General features: G+C 31.7%; 2 protein-coding genes across 2 annotated transcripts; both read left to right on the forward strand.

Annotated features, from left to right (window-relative positions):
* Window positions 1-72: 72 nt before the first annotated feature.
* LOC146906527 (uncharacterized) lies at window positions 73-2865 on the forward strand. Its single transcript, XM_085728864.1, has one exon. The coding sequence runs from the start codon at window positions 73-75 to the stop codon at window positions 2863-2865; it is 2793 nt and encodes a 930-aa protein (XP_085584990.1).
* A 22293-nt stretch (window positions 2866-25158) lies between these two features.
* LOC146906528 (uncharacterized) lies at window positions 25159-25986 on the forward strand. The gene is made up of 2 exons (XM_085728865.1): window positions 25159-25375; window positions 25427-25986. The coding sequence occupies exons 1-2, from the start codon at window positions 25159-25161 to the stop codon at window positions 25984-25986; spliced, it is 777 nt and encodes a 258-aa protein (XP_085584991.1).
* Window positions 25987-26143: the final 157 nt, after the last annotated feature.

Raw genomic sequence — 26143 nt, forward strand, 5'->3', positions numbered from 1 at the left:
TTCAAATCCAAACTTCTTTCTTCTCATTTCCAAAATTTCAAATCACTCTGTTCTTCATTTTTTCGAAGAAACATGGCCAGAACCAAAACCACTTCAAAGTTCTCTGATGATGAAACAAATCAAGTGGAACGTTCTCAATCACCACCACCAAACACCGCTGCTGGTCAATCCTCTGATCAACAACCTTTGAGTGAAACTCCTTTGCACACTGTTCTTCCAGATGTGATTATCCCTGCTTGTGATCCACCCAAATCTTCCCAATCAAAATCCTCTAAGAAACTCATCACCAAACCTAGACCCATTCCTACCAGACGATCAACTAGGATGAAGAAATCCTCAAAGGAACCAAAGGTCTCTCATGTGAATCTAGTCTCTGATGAAGAGAAGAAGACAGATTCAAGTGATGATGAAAAGGTAGAAGATTCTGAAGAGAAAATTGAAGAAGATCCTGAAGAAGAAATGGAAGTCCCTGAAGAGGAAGATGAAGAGAAAGTAGAAGATGACTCTGAACAAACTCTCATTGAAATGGTTAAGGCTGCAAGAAAAACCTATAAGAAGGAAAAGAAAGTTGCTTCTCCTTCAGAGGAAAAACCTTCATCTCAGCATGATGGTGAAAATGCTGCAAAAGTAGATGAAAAAGATGTAGAGGCTGATGAAGATGAAGCTTCTTCTAAACAGCATGGCAAAGGAAAGGATATTGCCAAGGTTGCTGCAGTGATAAGGGCTCAAAGAGCAGAGAAGATTGCTCTCAGACCAATGAGCAGAACAAAATACTTTGAGTTTGGGACTTTGGAAACAAAGGGGTGGAATCTGAAGGAGTTCACTGATCCACAAGGATGGACAAACTTTGTATCTTTGCAAGAACACACATATGAAGATCTGGTTAGAGAGTTCTACACCAACTTGACTGTGAAGCAGAAGATGAATGAAAATGAGAACTTTCTCATCTCATCTGTCAAGGGTATTCAGATCACTGTAACTCAAGACTCTCTCTCTGAAGCCTTGAAAATCCCAAATGAAGGTAATAAGCTGTTTTCTTGTTCATGGTACAATTATGTTAGAGTTAACCGTAATCAACTCATAGTCAAGTACACCAAAGAAAATCACACCTTTAACTCCACAAATCTAGAGGATGTCCCAAAAATCCTTCACAACATGGTTAGACATACCCTAGTACCCAAGTGTGGATCTTTTGATGTTGTCTCTGATATGGACATATGCATCATCTACCACCTCATGAACAAAACCAAGCTGAACCTTTGCTTCATCATCATTCAACATATGATTGATTCCTGTTTGGCCTACAAACAAACAGTTGCTGGGTTACCCTATGGAATGCACCTAACCCGCATCTTTCAGAAAGCAAATGTACCTCTTGAAGGAGAAAAACGTAAGCTTGACTTCATGAAGTTCACATCAAAGACTTTAGGTCAACTTCGCATCACCACCTCAAACATGCCATCCTTCACAACTTCTGGAACTTCTGGGTCAGCCAAGAAGACTTCTAATAAGAATGTTCCAAAAACCAGAAAGAAGAGAAAGGTAGAGGAAATCAGAGATGAATCTCCTAAGAATGAAGAAATCAAACCTTCCTCTCCACCAGAATTGGAAATGTTTTCTGAAGTCTCCAAGCTTGCAAGGGAGATTGTTGAAGAAGGAAGCTCTCAGTTCAAAACTTTGCTTGAAGAGTCACTAACTGAAGATGATGCTCAGAAGGATAATGATGCATCTCTTCAAAGGGAAGTTGAGAATGTTAAGCAAGCTACTGAGGCTCATGAAGGTATACCTCAGGCTGCTGATGAAAACTCTGTTGATCCAAATCAAAGAGTTGAAGAAAATACTGAGAAAGAAACTCAGAATGTAGATGAAGATACTCAGGAAGTGGCTGAGATCTTAGCTTCAAACATGTCAATTGAGGGAGATGTTCAAGTTGAACAAATGGAGTTCTCAACTGGGTTTGACCTTAACCTTGAAGATGTCAATACTGACTTCAACAATGAAGTATTTCAAGATGGTCAGGAATCAACTGTGGCTCAGGAAGTTGTAATTCCTGAAGCTCAGAATGTTGAAGTCTCTGCAGCTCAGAATGTTGAAGTATCTGCAGCTCAGAAGGTTGAAATCTCTGCTGCTGAACCAGGAGTTCAGAATGTGCAAGTTGCTAAACCCATTCAAGTTGATGAAAATTGTCCCTTTGTGGAAGTTGCTCCAACTGCTGAAGAAGCACAAACAGTTGATCAGAATGTTCAAGGTGCTGAGTTAAATCAACTCTTTGCTGATCAACATATTGATCAAAATGCTTCTAATGAGCCTGCTATGTCAGCAGATCCAATGCCTTTGGCCTCTGGATCTTTACCATCTAAAGAAGTTCAACGTATGGCTCAGACAGCTCAGAATGTTAACCTCTCTTCTTCTACTATGGGGTCTGTTGCTGGTGCAAGCAACTTTTTGGTCTCTAATCTTCCCACTCCAAACACCATTCCCTCATACACTCCACCACCACCACCAATGAAAACCACCACTACAAGCAAGCTTCCTAACATAGCTGCTCTTTTTGAATCCCTCAATACCTTTGTGACTGCCAACAAAGAGAAGGCTGAAGCTTCTGGTGCTGCTCCACCTGCTCCTTCCTCTAAGCCTTCAAGGGCTGAGAAGCTAGCCTCTAGGGCACTCAGGGTCTCTACTAAGACTCACAAAATTGTTTGTGTATTGGCTGATTGGACTGTCAAAGTCCATGCTCCTGGTTTGGCCATTCCTGGACCAACCTTTGCTGACAATCCATCTTTGATGAAGAACCATCCTCTGATTCTGGGGACTCTTCTCCCTGAATCTTTCTATGTCATTCCTCCCTATCCTTTTTGCAGATGACTAAAGGGGGAGAAGCTTTAGGATTTAAGGTCTCAAGTTTTTTCTTAGTTTTAGGCCCTAAGTAGGTCTAGTGATCAATAGTTATTGGAGTTTAGAAACTTCACCTTTTGTTTGATCACATGCTTTGAATTTCTTTTTGTTTTTGAACCATATATTCATGTAATTGTACTTCATGCTTTACATTAATGAATGATATTGAGTTTGGTTCAAATCTGCATATTTTTATTTTATGCAATGAATTATGAAATTGAGGTGGAGCTTTTTAAAGTTCTTAAAAACTCTACATAATGGATTATAAAAATGAGGGGGAGCATTAAAATAAATTTTCAAGCTCTGTTATTCTTCATATATATAATCAAAATCCTTAATCCTAAATCATAGGTTTATCATCTTCAAAAAGGGGGAGATTGTTGAGACAAAATCCCTAATTAATTTTAAAGATAATAAACCAATATGATTAAAGAATTAATGGACTTTGATTAATTCCTTGGTATTTAACTTGTGCTCTTGAGTGTTTTACTAAGACAGGAACAAGGTTTAAATCATACCAAGAATAAAGAAATCAAAGGACATTTGAATTCAAGATCTAACACTGAGGTCAGAAAGTTAGATCAGAATGTTGCTCGAAGATCAGAATGTTCAAGCAGAGATCAGAAGGTTGTTCTTAACAAGCCAAGAATCTCAAGAACATTGATCCAGGTTATGCAAGGCACATGCGACATGGATATATGTCCAGAAAAGTACATTTGCATGGATCAAGCAATGAAGGCATCTATGGTGATCAAAGGATTAATGGACTTTGATAGTTCTTGGTATTTGTGCATTCTTGAGTGATTAACCAAGACACAAACAAAGTTTAAATCATACCAAGATACAAGAAATCAAAGTACATTTGAATTCATGAACTAACTCTGAAGTTCAGAAAGTTAGTTAAGAATGTTGATCAGAAAGTTGATCAGAACGTTCTGATGATAGTCCAGAAGGTTGTTCATAAGCAAACCCAGATTCATCAAGAACGTGAAGAACATGCAAGCACACTTGACATGAATAAAAGGTCCAGAAAAGTACATCTGCATGGATCTATCAACAACAAAGGCATGAACAAGGAACTATGTCAAAAAGGTCTTTAATGTTCATCTAAGACTATGAACATTAAAGTACTAGGATTATTCCAATGAGAATTTAATCCTAGATGTTGCATTCACTGCACTTCAGTTTTGTTTTCACTATTAGGATTGATTACACCAGATACAAGTCTTACAAATCATCCTAAGTGAAACAGATGGAACATTCTGATGGTCAGAATGTTCACTCCTGCACATGCTTCCAGCCATGAACAGTGTAGTTGGTAAAAAGAAGAAAAAGGTAGCAAAAGGAGATCTTGCATCAGAGATAACTTGTACTCTGAACAAAATCAAGCAAATCTCCTAGAAGCATGGGCCTGAAGCTGCAGACCACTATCCTCTCTTTCCTGCACAAAGTCCAAGACAGATTTGGTTCACTTTATCCTACTTTTCCAGCAACTTTTGAAGCATATGGAGAAGCTACTTTTTGGAGGATAAAACTCAAACAAATCTCACATCACGTGATGGGCAAGCCCAGAAATTCATCCAACATTCATCCATGATGAACCCAGATGAAGAACATCATGAATTTCCAACATTCTGATGAAGAACACAGCAACATTCTGATGTTCATCCTGGGAACGCAACAACATTCTGATGGTCAGAATGTTCACCCAGATTTTCAAGTAAAAGCTTGTGGGGCCCAGGACACGTGGCATAACACCATTGGACACCCTACAACGGCTATTTGAGCCCAAAGACTCTATAAATACAGATCAAATGCTCAGCAAAACTTGCACCTTGCCAGAAGCATTCAAAAACAACTTGAAGATTGTTTAAAAGCTCTTGCAACAGAAATTGATCAATGGCTAAGGCTTTCATTTACTTAGTGCAAATCAATACTCTTTGTTATCTCTTGCAAAGATAACTTCTCTTCCCCCTCCTCTGTTTGATTCTCAACCATTCAAACTCCACACAAATTGCAAAGCATACAAGAAAACAACTTGATTTTGTTTGAAGCTTTTGCAAACTGAAATTGATCAATGACTAAGGCTTTCATTACTTAGTGCAAATCAATACTCTCTGTTATCTCCAAGATAACTTCTTCTTCTTTCTTCTTGTTTGTTTGGTTCCTCAAACATTCAACCTCCAAACATCTTGTAAAGTCTCATCTAGCTTTAGGGGTACTAAAGTGTTAGTTTGGGCAAAAGGTGTAAAAGTCTAAGTGGGTAACTTAGCAAGAAGAAAAAGTCTCATCTAGCTTTAGGGGTACTAAAGTGTTAGTTTGAGCAAAGGTTGTAAAAGTCTAAGTGGGTAACTTAGCAACAAGGTGCAAGCCTGCTGAGGCTTAGAGAATACAGAGTTGTAAGTGTTCAGGAGAACACAGATTGTAAGGTGCAGGAATTGAGAGGTTATCTCAAGCATCATAGTGGAAATTCTCACAAGATTGTGAGGAGTAGACTAACCCACATTGGGTGAACCACTATAAACTTCTGTGTGTTGATTCTCTCTTCCCTATACTCTTTACTTACTGCAAACACAAACACACACAAACACATTTACTTTGTTAAACTGTTTTTGCACTCAGACATCAGAACATTCTGAAGTCTGCTTTAAACTGGTTTTGCACTCAGACATCAAAACGTTCTGAAGTCTGCTATTAACTTAACTATTCCAAGTTTCCACTTGAGAATTAATTTTTAAGTTGCAGGATAATTTTTAAAGGGTCACAATTCAAACCCCCCCTTTCTTGTGACTATTTTATTCACTTCACCGCTCATTGTCGTGCCTTGTGCACCGGCGATCACTCCCTTGCTCTCGTCAGCCGTGGGTGTTACAATATATATAGTTTCTTTCAAATTCCATTATTTTAATAGTGGATACCCTTATATATACCAAGTTAATATCGTGCATACGCTTGATTCATCTTAACATCCAACACGAATTTGTAATTATTCAATCATGTAACAACAAACAACAACAAAGCACCACAGAAAAGGCTTGAAAAAGGGACTACAAAACTGTCTTGTGCATGCACATAGACATAGGCACTCCAAAGAACAAAGAAAAAAAAAAGACGGAGAATCAGAGATATAGCAGATTTATAAAAAAATGAAGCAGAACATATAGTTGATAATATGGTCAGTGAAAGGGTACGGCTTACATTAGCAAAAATGAGAAAGATCAGAAGAATACTGACATTATAAATAAAATTAAACTGAGTATGAGAATATTGGAGTTGCTCTATCAAATAATAGAAAAACTGACGTCTCAAGAGATAAACACTTTGTACCTCATTATTCTCGTCTGATTTGCAAACTGAATCAGAACTGATATATTCTTTTTCGTCTTCTGAAACCAATGATAGAAGGAATTCGTTTACGTGCTTAACTTCGTCCAGTGTGGGAGAAAGTATCCCCCGCTCTTGGAAAAAATCCAAGACCTTCATGTTTTGCAAAAAAATCCAGATATACAATTTTTTTTCAAGGGACTGAAAAAAAATCTTAATATTATAAGGAACGTTTACTTAATTAACCATTTTTTACCGTAAAACTTTGTTTTTGGATGTCATTCACTTTCATTCTATTTTTATATTCAAATTCTATTTTTTCAAACTCCTTCGCATATGATATATGATGGGGTGTGACAATGGAAAATGTACATGTGTTGTGATGAATTGACAAAATACATGTTTATTAGACATTTTAAAATGATACAACATTTTTTTAATTAAGTCGACTTTTTTTGGTATTAATTACCCAAAAATCTTCAACTCCTTCATCATTACTATATAATTACCGATAATTCAATCTATTTTTTTATACTCTCACGGACAAAACACACACTACATATTTTTCACCTTAATGTTTCTCCCATGTTCAATTTTCTTCTTCTTCATATTTGTTTTATTTTTCTATCTAGTTTCCTTTCTCTATTCTCATAGATGAAAGGAATATAAACTACCCTTCATGAAATCACCACCAATCAACCTTTTTGAACATGTTGCACCTATTTTTGACCTTATTTGACTACGTTACATAATTATGGACGTAGATAGTCACACAATTGATTAGGATATGTTAATGTGTCAAATGTGAGTTAACGTTATATATTGGATCAGAGAGTAGATTTTGAACAACATATAAGTGAGATGACCGAAATACATAGTGTCTTAAGGTTTTATGTAAAGATGTGGTGTCAATCTCACTTGTATGGTTGTTACTGACGTAATACGATCATCCAACCCGGTGAAGACTCATCCGAAAATCCCAACAATATGATAATATATTTTGTTAGTTTTCAGTTGTCAATTGTTTATTTATTTTTAATCTTAAACTTTAGTTATTGGATGTCATTCTCTTTCATGCTATATATTTTTTTTGTTATTCAACCTCAACTACTTCTAACTCCTTCACTTTTATTCTTTGTGAAATTTGACAATGAAAAAAAGCATATGTGTATTGTTGATTTTACAAAATGAATACTTATTAGAAATTTTAAAATAATGTGGCGCTTTTTTAGTTAGTTTAATATTTTGGTTAACTTATTAGAAATTTTAAAATAATGTGGCGCTTTTTTAGTTAGTCTAATATTTTGGTTAATAATTACTAAAAAATGTCCATCTCATTAATCGAACCAGTAAAATTATCGACAATTCACTCTATTCCTTATACGCTCCCCTAAAAGCACACTCTTTTTCTAATTTATTTCGTAACTTCTCATGAAAGAAAGGAACATAAACCTCCCTCCATTAAATCACCACCAACTCACCATTTTTACCATGATATGTCATCATCTAATTTTATTTGGCTTTGTTACCAAATCACAAATGCGGATAGTCTCACACTTCAAGAGAGAGATGTTGACATGCGTTATAGGAGTTAAAGTTTCAGATTTGATGCAAGAGAATATAATGACAAACATATAAGTGAGATGACCCATAAATCCAATGCCTTTAAGATTTGGACGAAGATGTGATGTTAATCTCATTTGAGCAGTTGCTCTTAGTCTAATGTGATTATCCAACCCAGTTTACGCTCCCGCGAAAGTCCTAACATTATGATGAACTATTTTCTTCGATTTTGGATTTCATTTGCTTAATCCTTTATTTATCATGAAAGAAAGGGATAAAAACTCTTTGTATAGAGCCACCATCAACCCACCTTTTTTAACATGTCATGCATCCGTCTAACTTTATTTTATTATGACTCTATATCCCAGACGCAAAGAGTCTCAAACTTAACGGAGAGATGTCAATGTGTCAAGTGTGAGTTAAAGTTCTATATTGGATGATAAAGTAGATATTACATATAAGTTAGATGACCAATACACCTGATGACTTAAGGTTTTCAACTCCTTCGAAAAATCCACAAAATTATCAACAACTTTTGGATAATATATTTGACCGAGCAATCCCAATTAGCATGAACAATTAAACCAAAAAAACTCTTTTAGTAAAAAATCAAGTTGAGAGATTTGTCATTATTAATTTGAAATAAAAATTCATTTTCTTGTTCATTGTGATTTTCCAGTAGAAGGACAAACTTTGAATTTCGAGATTCTGAGTTTCGAACTCAGCTATAATCCTTGGAGATAAGTAAACATAAATATATTTGTGAGTGCTCTTTTATCTAAAAGACTATCCACAATGTGGGTGTTTCACCTATTTAACACCATAATAAATAAGCACCCCCGTTGTGGAGCAAATAAATAAGGTGCTTGTAGAGAAGGATGGCTATAGAAGCACCCTATCTCTCCATGTTTGTGAGGGACCCCTAAATAAATTGTATAAAAAAATTGTTGAAAATTCGTAAAATTGAAATTGACAAAATCATTGAGATATTGCTAAAATTTAATTTTGGATATCATTCAATTCTCCTTTTAAATTGCGTTTGTTATTATTATTTCTTTTTTAAAAAAAGTTCCTTTAGAATATGTCAAAGAGATTTTAGGGTGTGTTTATTTCAAGATTTGTAATATGATTCCGAGGAATGTGAGATTAGAAATGTTACATTCTCATGTTTGTTTTAAGTTTTGATAATTTGTTCCCATGCATATTATATTCTCTGGAATGTTATTTACACATCTTTTCTTCTATTGTTATTCTCATGCTTAAAGGATGGGAATCTAAAATTTCCATGGTAATAAAACTCAGCTTGCTATAAATTCTCACTACCATTAATATTTATTTCCATTTTTATTTTTTTAAATAATTAATTTCTAAAATATTCCAGGAAATCTAAATTTTTACCAAACATGGGTATGAATGTCCATTCAAGATATGTAATTTCTTGGCTTGAAACAAACACATCCTTAATTTTTCATAAAATAAATTGAGGATTTTCAAAGACTACTATCATAATCTACAATTTACAATTTAAAAAAAAAAATTGTTTTTCTTATTGTAATTTTTTTAGGTGAGTTAGACTACTATCATAATCTACAATTTACAATTTAAAAAAAAAATTGTTTTTCTTATTGTAATCAAGATATGTCTCATGACTCAATGATCACCTACAAAGTTACTCCCTATCAAAGAGATACTCAAGCTAATAGTGGGGATTGACTCCGCGCCCTTGAGGTTGAGTCAACTCATTATTAGCCGAGCCAACCTTGATTAGGAATGTTATTATTAGTATTAATAGCAAAAATAGTGATTCAAACCATGATATCATATAATGGTATCATTTAAACAACATTTTTTTTCATCTCACCCAATAAATGAGACATTTAATAGAATCATTTTAATTTAAATGGCCACATTAATGACTCTTAATTTATTTTATTATGATTATACTTAATAACATGAAAAAAATCACAAAAAAAAAATGAAAAATATTAAATTATTCAAATTGAAGTATTCGAAATTTAATGATATTTTTTTTTAAATTTAGCGATAATTTTTCAAAGTACATGAGGTATTCCTTTTTAAAAAATGGATGTCAAACAATAATAAAAAACTTAAAATATTTTTGTTTTTAGTTTATTTAGAAACAGTTTTTTCTAAGTAACCTCAATTATTTAAATTTCAACTGCACATCATTTTTTCTTTGAAATATAATTTCATATTTTTTATTTCGTTTAATTAAAGGTTACAATTAAGGATCTTATTTAAAGAACGTTTTATTTTTTTGTCCGACCTATTAAACGACAAAGTATAATATTTATAGAATCAAACCAATTAAAATGACACATAAAATTTAATTATTTTCGTTATAAAAATATATAATTTCAAAATTTAATGACAATTTTTTTTTTTAAAACTTGTCAAAAACTTTTTTTGTAAATTAAATATTCTCTTAAAAGAATTGAATATAAAACATTAATAGAAAATGTTAAAAGATTAAAATAATTCAGTTTTTTTATACGGATATAAAAATGAACTATTTGAATTTTAAATGTCTCCGATTTATTTGTTATAATATAATCCAATATTTATTTGTTTCCATATTTTTTTGGTTTAGTTGTTTCCTTTAATTAGGGTCTATAACTAACACTATCATTTTTTTCTTTTTCGGTCTGATCCATCGATCAAGACATTTTTCATTCTAAATAATTACATGACACATTTTAACCTTTATAAAACCATTTTAATTTAAGTGACATTAATTACTCTTAAATTGCTTATCATTATTATCCTTAATAAAAAGGAAAAAACTAATATTCGAGAATCATATAGATGCCTTAGATGAAATGGTAATCCACTGAAAATAAACTCACACACAACTGTGAGGACCCGGGTTCGAACCAGGGTCATGACGCCCGGTCTTGCAATTTCGGCATTTGCCAGTTGAGCTATGACTTCTAGACAATTATTAAATTATTAATTATACAAATACTTGATATTTTTGTGTTAATATTATACAAATACTTGATATTTTTGTGTTAATATAATTCATTTTTCCTAGTTAAAAATACCAAATACGTGAAATTTAGAAAGACAAAAAAAAAAAGACATGACATTGAGACAAAAGATTAAAAAAAAGTACAATTTTTGATTTAAATGGTGCGTGGAATTGCTTGCAAATGGAAATTATTTATAATAAACGGTAGATAACAAAATTAACAATATTATTTAATAGCCCCCCCCCCCCCCCCCCCCCCTCCCCCCAAAAAAAAAAAAATTATTTAATAGTAACTATCTCATCGAGAAATTCAAGTAGAAAAAGTCATATATTGATTGTCAATTAACTAAGATAAAATGACACTAAGGATTATGTTTTATCCGGTCAAAAGAAATAAAAAACAAACGCATGATTTTTGTTTAATGGTTGATTGAAGGTTTCGATACATTCTATTGAAGAAATTATGATAAGTGAAAAGCAATCATAGTAAAACATGATGAAGTTAAGATGTCTTCTTATTAGAAAAGGTTTGTCCAACTCAGATGATGTGAACCAATTGTATGCAATCTTTGGGGTGATGTTTAACATGTACCGAGATGTGTTTAAAAGCATCAATTAAGTTTCATCAAATAAGATTTCATGTGTAATATACCCATTGTGCAAGACAAATATTCATAAACTAAATATAGATAAAAGCTAAATCAATTTATTGAGATTAACTTTTGGACATATCAATTCATTAAAAATTAACCTAAGGTATCTAAACTCTAACATCTTGATTCTATATCAAATACAAAACATTGACTTGACTAAAACTTATGTTGTTTTTTTTGTTTTTGAAAAAGACTAAAAATTATATTGTTGATGTTGAAAATCTTGAATTCGTAAAACGTAGACACATGCTCTCCAATGAAACCCTGAGAAAGTAAATGTGTTTTCTTCCTTCAAACTAAATTAAAAAATAATAATCATTAGAGTAAATGTTAGTATATTTTATTCCTTTTCTAGGTATTGTATGTCTGAAAAAATGATAAAGAAAATGGGGATAATGATATCTAATTGTAAATTTAACAGAATTTTTTTCATAAGCGGCCCAATTTTGTAGGTTTTCAGGATGTTGGGAAGACTTACAATTTTGTAAATTTAGTGGAACAAACTTAGAGTTTTTGTGGTAATTTGAAATTGGTCTGATTGTCTTTAAAAAATGTATTTTTTTATGTTATACCAAACAAACATTGAGTAAAAGAAAACGTTTATATCATCGATGAAGAATATCATTAGAGATCTCAATGAAATCAAAGCAGAAAATAAAATGTTTCACATAAAAAAATTCCGTACAAATACAGATCAACTATATTTGATAGGTGAGAAAATTAAACCATCCATATACATAAAATAGTAAAAATAAAATGACAATTATGTTCTCTGAAACTACATATTTATACATTTGTAGACAGTGTCAGATAATATATAGATTTTTGGATGTTCTAATAACATTACTCCACAAAAATTGTAACACTAAAAAAAGGACAAAAGAAAATGATACACTAAAAAGAAATTCTCTCTACCTAGTAACCAAAATATATTTCTAATGGGATCATTGATACCAAAAAAAAAAAACTCTCAAATGTGAAGAATAAAAAGTTATAGAGAGATCTGATACAGCACTTCATTTTTCATAATTTACAGGTAATGTTGGAGCCAATATCAATCTTTTATATTCACGTAGTATTCAAGAAATGAGTGAAACAACATGGTTGAACCAACTCCGCTTTGTCATCATCAAACAACTGAAAAATGTGGAAGCAGGAAATATGAAATGACAAACCCATGACGAAGTTTGAATAAACAAAAGAGGGATTTGAGATTTTGAGAAAAGTCGAAAAAAATTAAGAATGAATTTTGAAATGGTGTGAAAATGTTGAAAGTTAGAAGCTATACTTATAGCAAAAAAAATCAAACAAATAACATCAATTACACCCTTAATTTCTCATATGATAAATGAATGAATATTTGATTCAATAAATGTCTGATCCTGAATATCGATACATTAATGCATTTCTTACCATTAAGAATTGAAAACGTGCAATTTATCGTGCTGTCAAAGAAAATTGTGAGAGAAGTTTCTTTAGCATTTTTGGATTGCTTTCTATCAATGACAATGAGTGAGGCGATTAATTGGATTTCTTTGATAGCATTTTTGGTCAAAAGTAAATAATATTTTCATTCAAAATAGTATTTTTTTAAAGAAATAAATGATGTAATCAATCATATCATTTTCATTAAAAAATAAAAATAAAATATTGGTATATATAGGTTAATTGCATAAATAAAATATTATTGGAAGCAATGTGAAAATAAAAAAATATGACATAATAACATCAAATCGTTGTAATATGATTGGCTTAAAAAATTGACATTGACACATGTCAATGTAATATTGGAAGAATATTTACAAATGACATGAATAATTTTAATAATTTTTAAATTATTTATCACAATTCATTTCGGTTATGGAAATATCGGTTAAGGCTAATTATACGTAAATCAAACATACCATTGAATTCTAACTTTTTTCCTTAAAAAAAAACAATGAATTGTGCTAATTTGGATTCCAATTTTGCTTGTTTTTTTTTTCCTATTATAAACTCCATCATATCTTATGTGTACATGAGCAATAACATTAAATATCTTGTGTGTACATGAGCAATAACATTAAATGAGTCTTTCACTATAGTTTGCCACGTGTACCTTAAAAAAAAAATAGTGCAAATATATATAATAGAGATAAGTATACAAAATAATGTAAAAAAAGGCAAGATGATAGTAATGAAATTGGTGCAATGCATTTTTTCAGATGAAACTTGTTAGATTAAATTACTGCTAACCTAATACAGCAAATGAGAGGGAAAATATTAAGTTAAATTGATACAGACTTAATAAAATTAATAAATAAGAATTATTCCCCTGAAACGTAATTATTGTAATGTATAACGAAGGAACAAAAAAAAATACTACTAATAAGACAGGACTGCATATTACTCCATCCGTTTCAAAATACATGTCCAATTTTTGTAATATGCACTATTCACTTGACTTACTTTGACCATACTTTTTAACTAATGTATAAATACAAATATTCGCATGTAAGATGTTGTTTGATTTGTCTCGACAAATATTTTCAAAATATTAAATTTTTATAATTTTTTACTTTAGATAATTAAAGATATTAACGGTCAAAATTGTGCATTGACATATGTGAAGTGGTTGACTTGGACATGTATTTTGAAACGGATGGAGTATAAATTTGAGAAAATTATTCGTGGGAGATGGGTTACACCGTGATAATGAGTCAAAGACGTTGGGTGGAAAAGCTGAAAAGAACAACAGGACTGCATATTATAGGTGGCATTTCACATGGGAAAGGGCAATCCTTTCCCACCATGGGAAAGTCAATTTCATCCATTAGATCAAGTAAAGAACACAGTCTTATCATACACTCTCAACACTAGATTTTATTGTCACTATCTTCCATCATCCTCTTTCTCCCTCATCCCCACCAACCCACCACCATCAACGGTGCAACACCATCAAAACCACCTTACAGTCAAATGAAAATCAAACAAGCCAAACAAAATCAGATTAAAAAAAGGAAATATTTTTAGAAAAATGAAGACCTGAAATGTTTTACCTTTTTAGATGTAAATATTTTGTTGTTTAAATCTGAAAAATGAAGATCAGAGGAATGAATCTAACTGTATATGAGTGATTCATTTCAAATGTTCCAATGACACAATCGTTGATCACTAATTTCACTATTGCATCTCTAGAATCAATATATAAAATTTTGTTTTACCTTTTCACTTGATTTTCTTTTCTGTTCAGTGAACTAGCAATTACTTCACCGGTGAATCTAAATTTTCCTTTAACTTTAATTCCATTTCTTTGGAACGATGCATCTATATGTTGTCAATTAGCAATTATTTTCACTATACCAGTTTTCTATGAATATAAATATTTTAATTTTTAATTAATAATTTTAAATCTTTGGAGTAACTCAATAATGATAGGAGTGCCATGAGTCATTGAATTAATCAATATATATTTTAGATTTATAAATTTTAATGAGACAGCACCCTGAATTCGTCAGTTTTAGCGTTCTTAGTAAGATGTGGATCAAATTTCAGAAGCTTTTTAGTTGACTGCAAGTATGTTTTGAAGGAAAGAGTTTGAGTGTGGCAAGACACCAATCGACCAAGTTCTAAAGTTACCAGGTACAGTGAAAGCTTCTTGCCACCACAATCTGATGTTGCTGGGACTGGTTATGATGGTGTTGCCGGTGGTGGGTTGGTGGGGATGAAGGAGAGAGATGGTGGAAGATAGTGACAATAAAATAAAGTGTCGAGAATGTATGATAAAACTATGTTCCTTACTTGATCTAATGGATGAAATTGACTTTCCCATGGTGGGAAAGGATTGCCCTTTTCCATGTGAAATGCCACCCATATTATAACCTAAAGAACCACCCACATAATTAAAATATGAGAAAATTATTCGTGGGAGATGGGTTACACCGTGATAATGATAATGAGTCAAAGACGCTGGGTGGAAAAGCTGAAAAGAACAACCATTACCAACTATTGACAAAACGGTCCAAGAAAGAGTTATACGAAACTTCCTAAAGTGCCTTTAGAATAGTGCACACAATTGTTTTCATTGGGGAAGGTGATTTTTTTTAGAGCAATGATATTCTAACAACCAAAAATCAACAACTTTTGTGACAACCACCAATTTTCAAAGGAAAAGTAGATAGTGACACGGAAACCAAAGCAATAGAGAGAGAAAGTAAAAAGATAATGTGAGTATGAGAGATAAAGTTGTCACATAGGTTGTCACAAAATGGTTGTTATATCATTTCTCTTTTTTTTATTAAATAAAATGATACTAACCACTACTCCTACCGTCACATAATACATGACACAGTTGACCCTATTACACATATCAATGTATAATTTTGAGTTTACATATCTTGAATAGTATATTAGAAAAAATTATGAAAATTTGATATTTTGAAAATACTCATCGAGACGAATCTAACGACATCTTATATGATATTATTTATCTTTGTATATTAGTAAAAAAATATGGTCAAAGTAAGTTAGGTCAAAATTGCACATTTTCAAATGGGTCATCTATTACGGGACGGAGGGAGTATTTTACTACCGTTTTGAGAAGATTTGAAATATGTTCCTAATGTTAGAAGGCTAATATGATAACATGATTAGAATATAGAAATTGCTATGTATCGCGACGATTTTTTATCCCAATTGTTTCACGAGATAGCAAGTGCTCTGAATTTTCTTTAAATTATGCCCACCACCCGATTGATTTGTGGCCAGGAAACAATTTTATTGGACAATTAATTTCCGCAAGCCGTTCGGGACAAAATCTATATAATATAAATTTACGGCCGATTTCATAGCCCTTTATGGAAATGTTTTTTCTCCTCCTATTCTTATGACACGTGGCACTCTCATCTTATTCTCTTTACAAATACTCTCACCACATTCATCCTCACAAAATACTCTCACCACATTCATCCTCACAAATTTGTATTTAATGTTTATGTTTATGTATAAAAGGAAGTTTTACAATTTCAAATTCTAATATTTGAAATTAAATTAAAAATCAAACATTTCGTATTCAAAAAATACAAACTTTAATAAAATATGTTTTTTTTGAATAATCAAATAATTTAAATTAAAATATTTGAATTCAGATATTAAAATAAAACAAGTAATATCTAATTAAAATACGATTAATGGAATAATTATTTAAATATAAAAGAGATCAAATAATTGATATATGTCAAATAATAAAAATATGATTTGATTTGTCAAAAAAAAATATGATTTGATAAAAGTGTAACTTTTTAAAATAATTTAATTAGATTTGGTAGTAACCATTAATTTTTAATATAATTTAAGTTTATATTCTTTTGATTCTATTTTCAAAATATATATTGTATGATTTAAGTTTATATTCTTTTGTTTCTATTTTCAAAATATATATTGTATAGTAACATAGAAAGGAAATAAAAATTATGTTTCGTAAAAATATAGAAAAAAACGAACATATGCGTTCATAATTGAAAATAGATAATTGAAAATAGATTTATTTTTCGTGCTTTGCTTTAATTCAGAATTCTTTTTAATGATGTTGCAAACATAATTTTTTAAATCATAAATGATTTTTTTAGAAAAAAATCAGGAATATGCGTTCAGGAAAAAAAAAAAAGGAAATATGCGTTCAGGAATATGAGTTCAGGAAATATGCGTTCAGAATTCTTATTAAAAAGGAAATATGCGTTCAGGAATTCTTATTAAAAAAAATGTATTGCTTTAGAAAGGAAAATATGAGTTTAAATCAGGACATATGCATTAATATATTCTGTGGTAGAAAAAACGTATTGCTTTATTATTTTTTTTTGTTTTTAAAGATGATCAGTAATGTTACACACATTTATGTGTGAGATCATTGCATTAAACATGACTTTAAATTGGTAATGAATGTGAAAATCCTCTAATTTAATTTCGATTGAGAATTGCCCAATGTGTATAGAAAGAAAGAAAAGCACCTATACTAAACTAACCTATCAAATATGTCTATAAATTAGTCATTCTAATTAGGACATAAAAAAATTGGGATTGGAGGTATATAATTAGAATTAAAAATGTATCATTAAATAATATCGAAAATATAATTTCAGTTGATTCTATTTAATGTTCTTGCTAAAATAAATGTTGAACCTTCCCTAAAAAAAAAATAAAGTAAGCCTTGAACAAAAAAAAAAAAAATCGGAATTGCGCTAAAAAAAATAATATTTCAAGCCCATTCCTCTAAAGTCGCAAATTCCGTTAAACAGATTTCACCAATTTGTTAAATCATAATAAATGATTTTTTAATTTTTTTTATTAATATAGGGTTATTAAAATATTCCTTTTATTTTTTTAGGGAATAAAGTTTACTTCTTTTATACCATGCAAAACGTTTTGTAAATTGAGGGAAACAATAGTTTCGGTTGTTGAAATATATCGTTCCTTCAAAAAAGGAAATTAAATGTAGGGTCTGAAAATGTGGTCCATAATTTTTACTTTGACTCAAAAATGCATGATTAATTTTTTTAATTGATCCACAAACTTTGCTCCACCAAAAAGTATATGGGTTAATTTAAATAACAATTAAATATAATTTGTTTCTTTATAATCTAAATGTCAATAACAATTAAATTTAAATATTTTATTGTTAATTTTATAATTTAGAGTATAAAATTCACTTTTAAATAATCATACTTAATCGACTTTAGTAAATTTTAACATAATTTAATTTTATTTTGAGTTGTTTCATATTTTATAATAGGGTTTAAAATTATATGTTAATGAAATTGTGAATAAAAAATAGAGAAAGATATGTATTCAAAATTTGATTATATTGAAATGAACCCGCAATGCTATTTTTCTTTTAAGTGTGTTAGATTATTTTTTTGTTAGACTATTAAAAATAAAAAATAAAATATCAAGGGACTAAAGCGTAGATTTTAACATAAAAGGGGAGGGGACTGTAATTCAAGCTTCTCTCAAGGGAGGGGAGTGAAATATTTTCTAATATGTTTTGAATAAGAGGGGAGGGAAGTGTATATTTTAACATAAGAGGGGAGGGGAGTGTAATTCAAGCATCTTTGAGGGGAGGGAAGTGTACTTTACTCAATAAGTAAACCAATCAAATTTTATAACATCGTCACATTTTAACACTTAAACCAATTACAATGTAGCATGTTTCTCTTTTATCTAATAATTCAATCAGATTACGTTGTTTTGTTTATTTGCATCATATTTTTTATTTAATCAAATTGCACTTTACTTATACCGTTTATCTACATATACTTTATGTTTCTTCAATCATTTCATCTTCCTATTTCTCTTCTTTATAGCGTTGTCAAACTCTAAAAAAATTATCATGGTACCAAGATCTGATAACATCTCTTATATCAACCCAATCAAAGTTAATTGGTTCCACCCTATTTTTCCTCATGGTGCCTATAAATAATGCTACAACAGAATTCTTTAAATATTGCATTTTTTTTTTGTTCTTAATTCCTCTGAGTTTCCGTTATATTAAAAACCATCATTTTATATTCAATCATCTCTCTATTTTTTCAGACTATGTCTCTTTTTTGTTTAATTTTCTTCTTTTTTAGCAAGGAGTGAAATATGTTGGTTGTTCTTCGACCAATTATTTTTTAGTTTTGACTAAATTTTATTGATTTGTTCTATTTTTTTTTCCAGTTATGTAGATTCATTCAAAAATAGAAGCACATGACTATAAGGATTGAAGTTCAACACTATAAATAATATTCTTTTTAAAGGCACCGCAAATATTTTAGAGTTGTATGTTTTACGAAACTAATTTAAGTTGTATAACATCTCAGAAATATTTGTATATGTATATGTATACATACAAAGTTGTATATTATAATGAATGCATACGTTGTAGAGTTGTATATATCTAATCAGACAACAAAATATTGAATGCCTTTGGCATTAATTTTTTTTGGGTGTTCAAAGAACTCTGAATCTACATATTTAAGGAGTTAACGAAGGAAAAGGTCTATTCTGAGTAACTTTGGTGTTGCTGCAAATCTTTGATCTTATCGGACAAAAAAAAAAATATTTGCCAAATTTTGCTTTTATTTTAATTAGGCAATGTTTTGATTTGCATCAATTTGTTTTAATTTTGATTAGGCAATCATTAAACTGTGACAAATTAACATGTGTCATTTTTATGTTGTTGAGCCAATCATAGTGCCTCATTTTGGTTTTATTACATCATTTTTTTTCAATTTGCTTCAAATAATATTTTACTTATACTATTAACCATATGTACCTCATGTTTCTTCAATCATTTCATTTGCATATTTCTCTTTCATAGAGTGTTGTAATGACATCAAGATATGATAACATCTCTGAGATCAATCCAGTGAAGGAATCATAGAGCATATTCGTTCAAATTGTTCGTAATTCGTTCATGATGTCAATCATGACACACCTGTTTACTTGAGAAATATTCAAATGAATAGCTCTTAAAATGAATATACATGTCAATCTATTTATAAATTAGGCATGATCCACAAACGATTACACGGACATAATTTTTTTAATTGTCTACAATGATATTCATTGTGCCATTTTTCATAAGGAAAGTAAATAATTACGGGTCTTATTATCAAAACATATAAGGCAAAAGGTATTGGATCCATTTCCATTCTCATGTAAATTGTTTGTCAACGACAATAACAAGAATATTTGTGATATTTGGGAAGCTATGTGTGAGAAATTTATGGATTTCAAATAAATAAAATATCTTTGTTTTTTTTTTTGCATCAAAATACATATACCAAATACCGATATATTTTTAACAAAAAATACCAAAATATTAATGTGCACTCCACCATTCGTAATTTAGACTTTGACTGTAATATCTATCCTGGCAAATTTTGGAACATATTTCAAAACCAATTGGACAAAGTACTCATAAACCTCTAGCGAAACTTAATTTTTTTTGAAGGAAGCGAAACTTAATTTTAGTTACCGATAATGTTTCCTTTCATATAGTGTATACTCTAATTTGGTGTTGAACTAATATTTGAATTCTTTATATAAGAAGTATTCACATTTAGTGCTTTGTATATAATTTCTTCCGGCGTAGTTAACTTTTGGAGGTCCTAAAAATATTTACAATTCAATGTTAGTATATTTTTAATTATGTGCACATATTCACTTATGAAAAAATAAAATTAAAAATTAGGGCAAAAAAAATCCTTATATCTTCTAATTAGAATGATTTCCTCAAATCCAAATGACTTTCACTTTCATTCGTATTCATTGCTTTTGAATTACATAAGGCTATAAACTACTATCAATTAGACTTTCACATTTATTGTTGGTATACACCTCAAATATGGTAACCTCCGGTTGAGAAAACATATGTGAAACTAAAAAACAATGCTTAAATGCATGTTAAAAAAATAAGGTCAAACATAGACACATTATGTTCTAACAGGTTGGTTGGTGGTGGTTTTATATAAGGCGATTTATGTTCGTTTATTTCTTAAGAAGCAAGAAAGAAATGTAAAAGGAAGAAACATATATGAAAAAGGAATTCGAACATGAGAGAAGATGAGGAAACAAATGTGTTTTATTCGCAGGAGTATATGGAATAATGGGAGTTGTTGGTAATATTATAAGTTTGTTGAAGAAGTTGGATATTTCTAGGTAATTATTTTACAAAAAAATAGATTCAATTAAAAAAAATCCACATAATTTTAAATGTCTAATGAACATATATTTTGTCAACTTAGATTTCCATCAGATTAAAAAAGTCAGTTTTCCATTATCACTTGCCACCAAAGACCGAAAGTAAATGAATTTGAAATAAGAGTGGTTGAATGAAAAGATTCACGTGGAAGAGAATGATATCCAAAAACTATATTTTAAGCAAACAAATTAAACAAATGACATCTAAAAATTAAAGAAAAAACAGTTCATCATAAGTTTGTGACTTTCGAGAGATCCTACGTCAAGTTTGATCATCATATTAGACTAAGAGAATCAACACAAATCATTTTGACACCACATTTTCACCCTAAAATTAAGGCATTAGATATATGGATGATGAAAACGAACAAAGAAAAATTGGTATGAAAATGAACAATATGAACATTACAAATGGTATGGAAGCGAATGACTTCCAATGACGAAAATTCAAGATAAAAAATCAAACAAATTATATCCAAAATTTAACAAAACAGTTTATCATATTTTTGGGACTTCCATAGAAGCCTAAATGAGGTTGGATAGTAATATTAGACCAATAGCAACCACACAAGTGAGATAGACACCAAATATTCATCCAAAGCCTGAAGGCACTGGGTATATGAGATATCACACTAATATGTTATCCGAAGTATACTCTTGCATCAACTATGTAGAACGTTAACTTATACTTCACACATTAAAATCATTTAATTAAGTATGTGACTATATGCATCCTCTTATTATGTGACATAATCATATAAAGTCAAACAGAGACACAGCGTGTTCAAAAAGGTGAGTTGATGTTGATTTCATAGAGGAGGTTTATGTACCTTTATTTCATGAGAATAGAGACCGGAAATTAGAAGAAACAAAAAGTACTTGCAAAAAACACAAGGGATACTAGGGTTAAGTATCGTATTCTAGGGTTTAGACTGACTATTGGATGCTTTGAGAATGCTCTCAAGGTGGTATTTATAGCCTACTATGGGCTTCGGCTTCGGTTTCGGTTGCTTGGTTCCCAAGCAACAATGGTATTTGTGTATTTTACGCATTTTCTAGAGGTTTCTAGAAGCTAAGAAGGGTGGCGCCCTAAGGTGAGCGCGCTTAAGCCTCAGGAGCCCTTCTGGAGGGCGCCTGAGCCTTTCTGGAGGGTTTTTAAGTCTTTAGGAATATTATGACGGTTCACAGTCCCCCAAGCACGAGTCTTGGGATAAGGCGAAGTGATGAAAATATGGGACTGACCCTTCTGGAGGGCACCAAGTCTTTAGGAAAGTATTGACGGTTCACAGCCCCCCAAGCACGAATCTTGGGACAAGGCGAAGTGATGAAAATATGGGACTGCCCCTTCTGGAGGGCACCAAGTCTTTAGGAAAGTATTGACGGTTCACATAATGAATACGAAAAAGAAATTTGAACATGAGAGAAATGATAAAGAAAAAATGTAGTGTGTACTTTTTCTATGAGATTGTTAAAGGAGTAAGAGATTTCTTGGTAACTATTTTACCAAAAAATTATACTTAATTAAAAAAATGTCACATCATTTTAAAATATTTACTAAATATGTATTTTGTCAACTTAGTATAACAACATAAACATTTTTTCATTGTCACATGCCACCAAAGACCAAAATTGAATTAAAAATGGCATTAAAGAGAAAGACATCCAAAAACTAAATTTTTAGATAAAAAAACCAAACAAATGGCATCCGAACATTACTAAAATAGTTCATCATAATGCTAAGACTTAGACTACAAAGGGAGACTACATATGTAGCATACACTGAGTTGGATCATCATATTAGGTTAAAGGCAATCACGCAAGTGAGATTGACATCATATCTTAACTTAAAATGTCAAATAAGCATTTATTGTTCAACTCAGCATAAAACATCTACAGTTTTCTATTTCCAGATCCCGCCAAAGATCAAAATTGAAATGTTTTGAAATAATAGAGGTTGAATAAAAAAAATAGCACATCCAAGAAATAAAATTTAAGACATAAATTGACACCACTCTAATTCACCAAAAAATCTTAAGGCATTATGTATATGAGTCTTCTCACTTATATTTTTCTCACCATCTAATCTTGAATCCAATATAGAATATAAACTCACATATGACACATTAGCATATCTCTCTCAAGTGTGGGACTCTTCGCATTTGTGATTTGTTGACATAGACAAGTAATATCATATTGGATCACTACATGGTAAAACATGTGGGTTGATGGTGGTTTCATGGATGAAGGTTTATGTTTCTTTCTTACAAGAAAGGAGAGAAAACAAATTATAAATAGAATGAAGATGAAAAAAGAATTTTAAGAAGAAAGAAATGATCAGAAATCTTCTTTATTATACTCATTTAAAAAAAACATTACATAATTGTAAATGTCTAATAAACATGTATTTTGTCAACTCAACATAACATTCATGCAATTTTCCATAGGGTGATAATTAGATGCTGTTTTGATGTTAGAACCATGAGATTAGGTGAAAATTTGAGAAAATCAGAATTCTGCTCGAGCTGACATTCATCTCTCGCCACCACGAGCAGCGTAGCTCGCCTCGCATGTGATGAAGTTCATCGCTCGCCTTGCGAGCAAGATTGCTCGCCACAGCAAGCAAACACAAAACGCTCGCCACTGCGAGCAAAGTAGCTCGCCTCGCGAGCAGGTGATTTTAGGAGTTCCAGAGAGCATGTTTTGCTCGCCCTCGCGAACAAAGGCACTCGCCTCGCGAGCAAGACTGTTAGTTGCCCAAAATTGTTTCCCTTGCGATTCTTTCGCACGTGTAGCTATGAGTTGATCCTAGAGGTAAGAATGAAGGTTGTTTAGAATATTAGAAGCTGTCCAGAAAGCCTAAATTATGATGACTAAGATTAAGATTATTGTGATATTGATATATATGCTCTATGTGGCTATTCTTGATGATTAAGTTGATGTGAATTATTCTTTAATGATGATATGATATTTAAGCACTGTTATATGCTGCAATTGTTACTGTTTTTGCTGTTGTTGACCATTTAATGTCACAAGTCGTACACGTCGGTCTAAGTTGTAAAGATGTAAGAAGTTGTCCAATTTGTTGGAGTCAATTAAGAAGTTCATGATGTTTTAAGATGAAAGATGTTGAGTCCATTGCATACTCATTTAAGTTGGGGGCTTGATGCCCTGGAGCTTTTGCTCAACTACGTTGGGGGCTTGATGCCCTGGAGCTTTTGCTCACTTATGTTGGGGGCTTGATGCCCTGGAGCCTTTTTACGCTCAAATACGTTGGGGGCTTGATGCCCTGAATTGGTACCACATGCATTTGCATATCAAGATGATTTAAGATGATAAGAGTTGCATTTGTCGAGTCAAGTTGCATTGTCGAGTCGAGTTATTAAGATTGGTTTGTAAGTTGATCATGAAGATGACGTTGATGTTTGATTATGAAACTGTTTACGATGATAATGTGATGCTAAATGATTATTGTTGATGATGTTATGATGTTTTATGTTGTTAAATATATTTTGATGAATTATATGCTTAATGTTATTGTTTGTGAAATCTCACCCCTTATGCTTGAAAATGTTGTTCTTCGTATGGGTAACTTGCAGGTAACCAAGATTAGAGGCGGTAGTGAGTGGACTCTTCACACATGTGTCTTAGGTGCTCTGATACGTAACAGGATGAGAATTATGCTACTGTTTTCTGTTCCTTACGTATTGCTTTTGAATTTTCCTGAAATAAATGATGAACAAAGACTTTATGAGATTTTTATGATGAGGCCTGCATGCCAAAGAGTTTTATGATGTTGAACTAATTCCGCTGCGAAGTTTTAAAGATTAAGTTGAATAATTTTGAAGGATAAATTGTTATCTATTCTATTTTTACAATTTCTAAGAAGTGTAGTATTTCGTTTATGATTGAAAGATACTCTGATTGTTATTATGATGTCGAGTCATGTCGTTTAACAGTTGGGATACCATTATTATGTTATTCTGATTGTTTTGTGATGTGCAGAGAACTAGGATGGCTGGAAGAAATGATGATGCGATTGCTGCTACGTTGGAAGCTGTAGCTCAGGCTGTGGGGCAATATCCCAATGTTGGTGCTGGTCATAATGCTGAAGTGAGGATGTTGGAGACCTTCTTAAGGAATCATCCCCCTACTTTCAAAGGAAGGTACGACCCTGATGGAGCCCAGGCGTGGCTCAAGGAGATTGAGAGAGTCTTCCATGTTATGCAATGTACGGACGATCAGAAAGTGCATTTTGGTACGCACATGCTGGCTGAGGAAGATGATGACTGGTGGGTGAGTCTTCTACCTACCTTAGAGCAAGACGTTGCGGTTGTTACTTGGGCTGTGTTTAAGAGAGAGTTTCTAAACAGATACTTTCCGAAGGATGTTCCCGGAAGGAAAGAGATTGAGTTCCTTGAGCTGAAGCAAGGTAACATGACTGTGACAGAGTATGCTGTAAAGTTTGTGGAGCTAGCTAAGCATTACCCGCACTACACTGCTGAGAATGCTGAGTTTTCCAAGTGTATCAAGTTTGAGAATGGGTTGCGTGCTGACATCAAGCGGGCTATTGGTTACCAACAGATCCGTGACTTTTCTGAACTAGTGAGCAGCTGTAGAATCTATGAAGAGGATACGAGAGCTCATTACAAGATTGTGAATGAGAAGAGAGGTAAAGGTCAGCAAAGCCGTCTGAAGCCTTACAGTGCTCCTGCTGATAAAGGAAAACAAAGAGTTAATGATGAGAGAAGGCCGAGAAAGAATGATGTTGTTGCTGAGATTGTTTGCTTCACTTGTGCTTGTGGAGAAGGTTGCAAAGTTTACCTGGACACTAGAGATTAAATTCTTGGAAAGATTAGCTTTAGTTTTATTGATTATAAAATGTGGATATTTCATCAGAAAAAACTCTTTTGGCCTATGTCGGTTTCTTTTGAGTAGTCTGAGTTTTTTTGTTGGTATAAAGTTTGATCCCTTATGATGAAGAGAGTATATTTATTGT

Source organism: Medicago sativa, chromosome 7 (genome assembly GCF_051527215.1).
Source record: "Medicago sativa cultivar Bolivia chromosome 7, Bolivia_mono, whole genome shotgun sequence".
In the NCBI taxonomy this organism is placed as follows: domain Eukaryota; kingdom Viridiplantae; phylum Streptophyta; class Magnoliopsida; order Fabales; family Fabaceae; genus Medicago; species Medicago sativa.

Coding starts and splice junctions, on each gene's coding strand:
- LOC146906527 (XM_085728864.1), top strand. CDS start 73: ATGGCCAGAACCAAAACCACTTCAAAGTTCTCTGATGATGAAACAAAT.
- LOC146906528 (XM_085728865.1), top strand. CDS start 25,159: ATGGCTGGAAGAAATGATGATGCGATTGCTGCTACGTTGGAAGCTGTA. Junction 25,376..25,426: donor AGTCTTCCATGTTATGCAAT/GTACGGACGATC, acceptor TGGCTGAGGAAG/ATGATGACTGGTGGGTGAGT.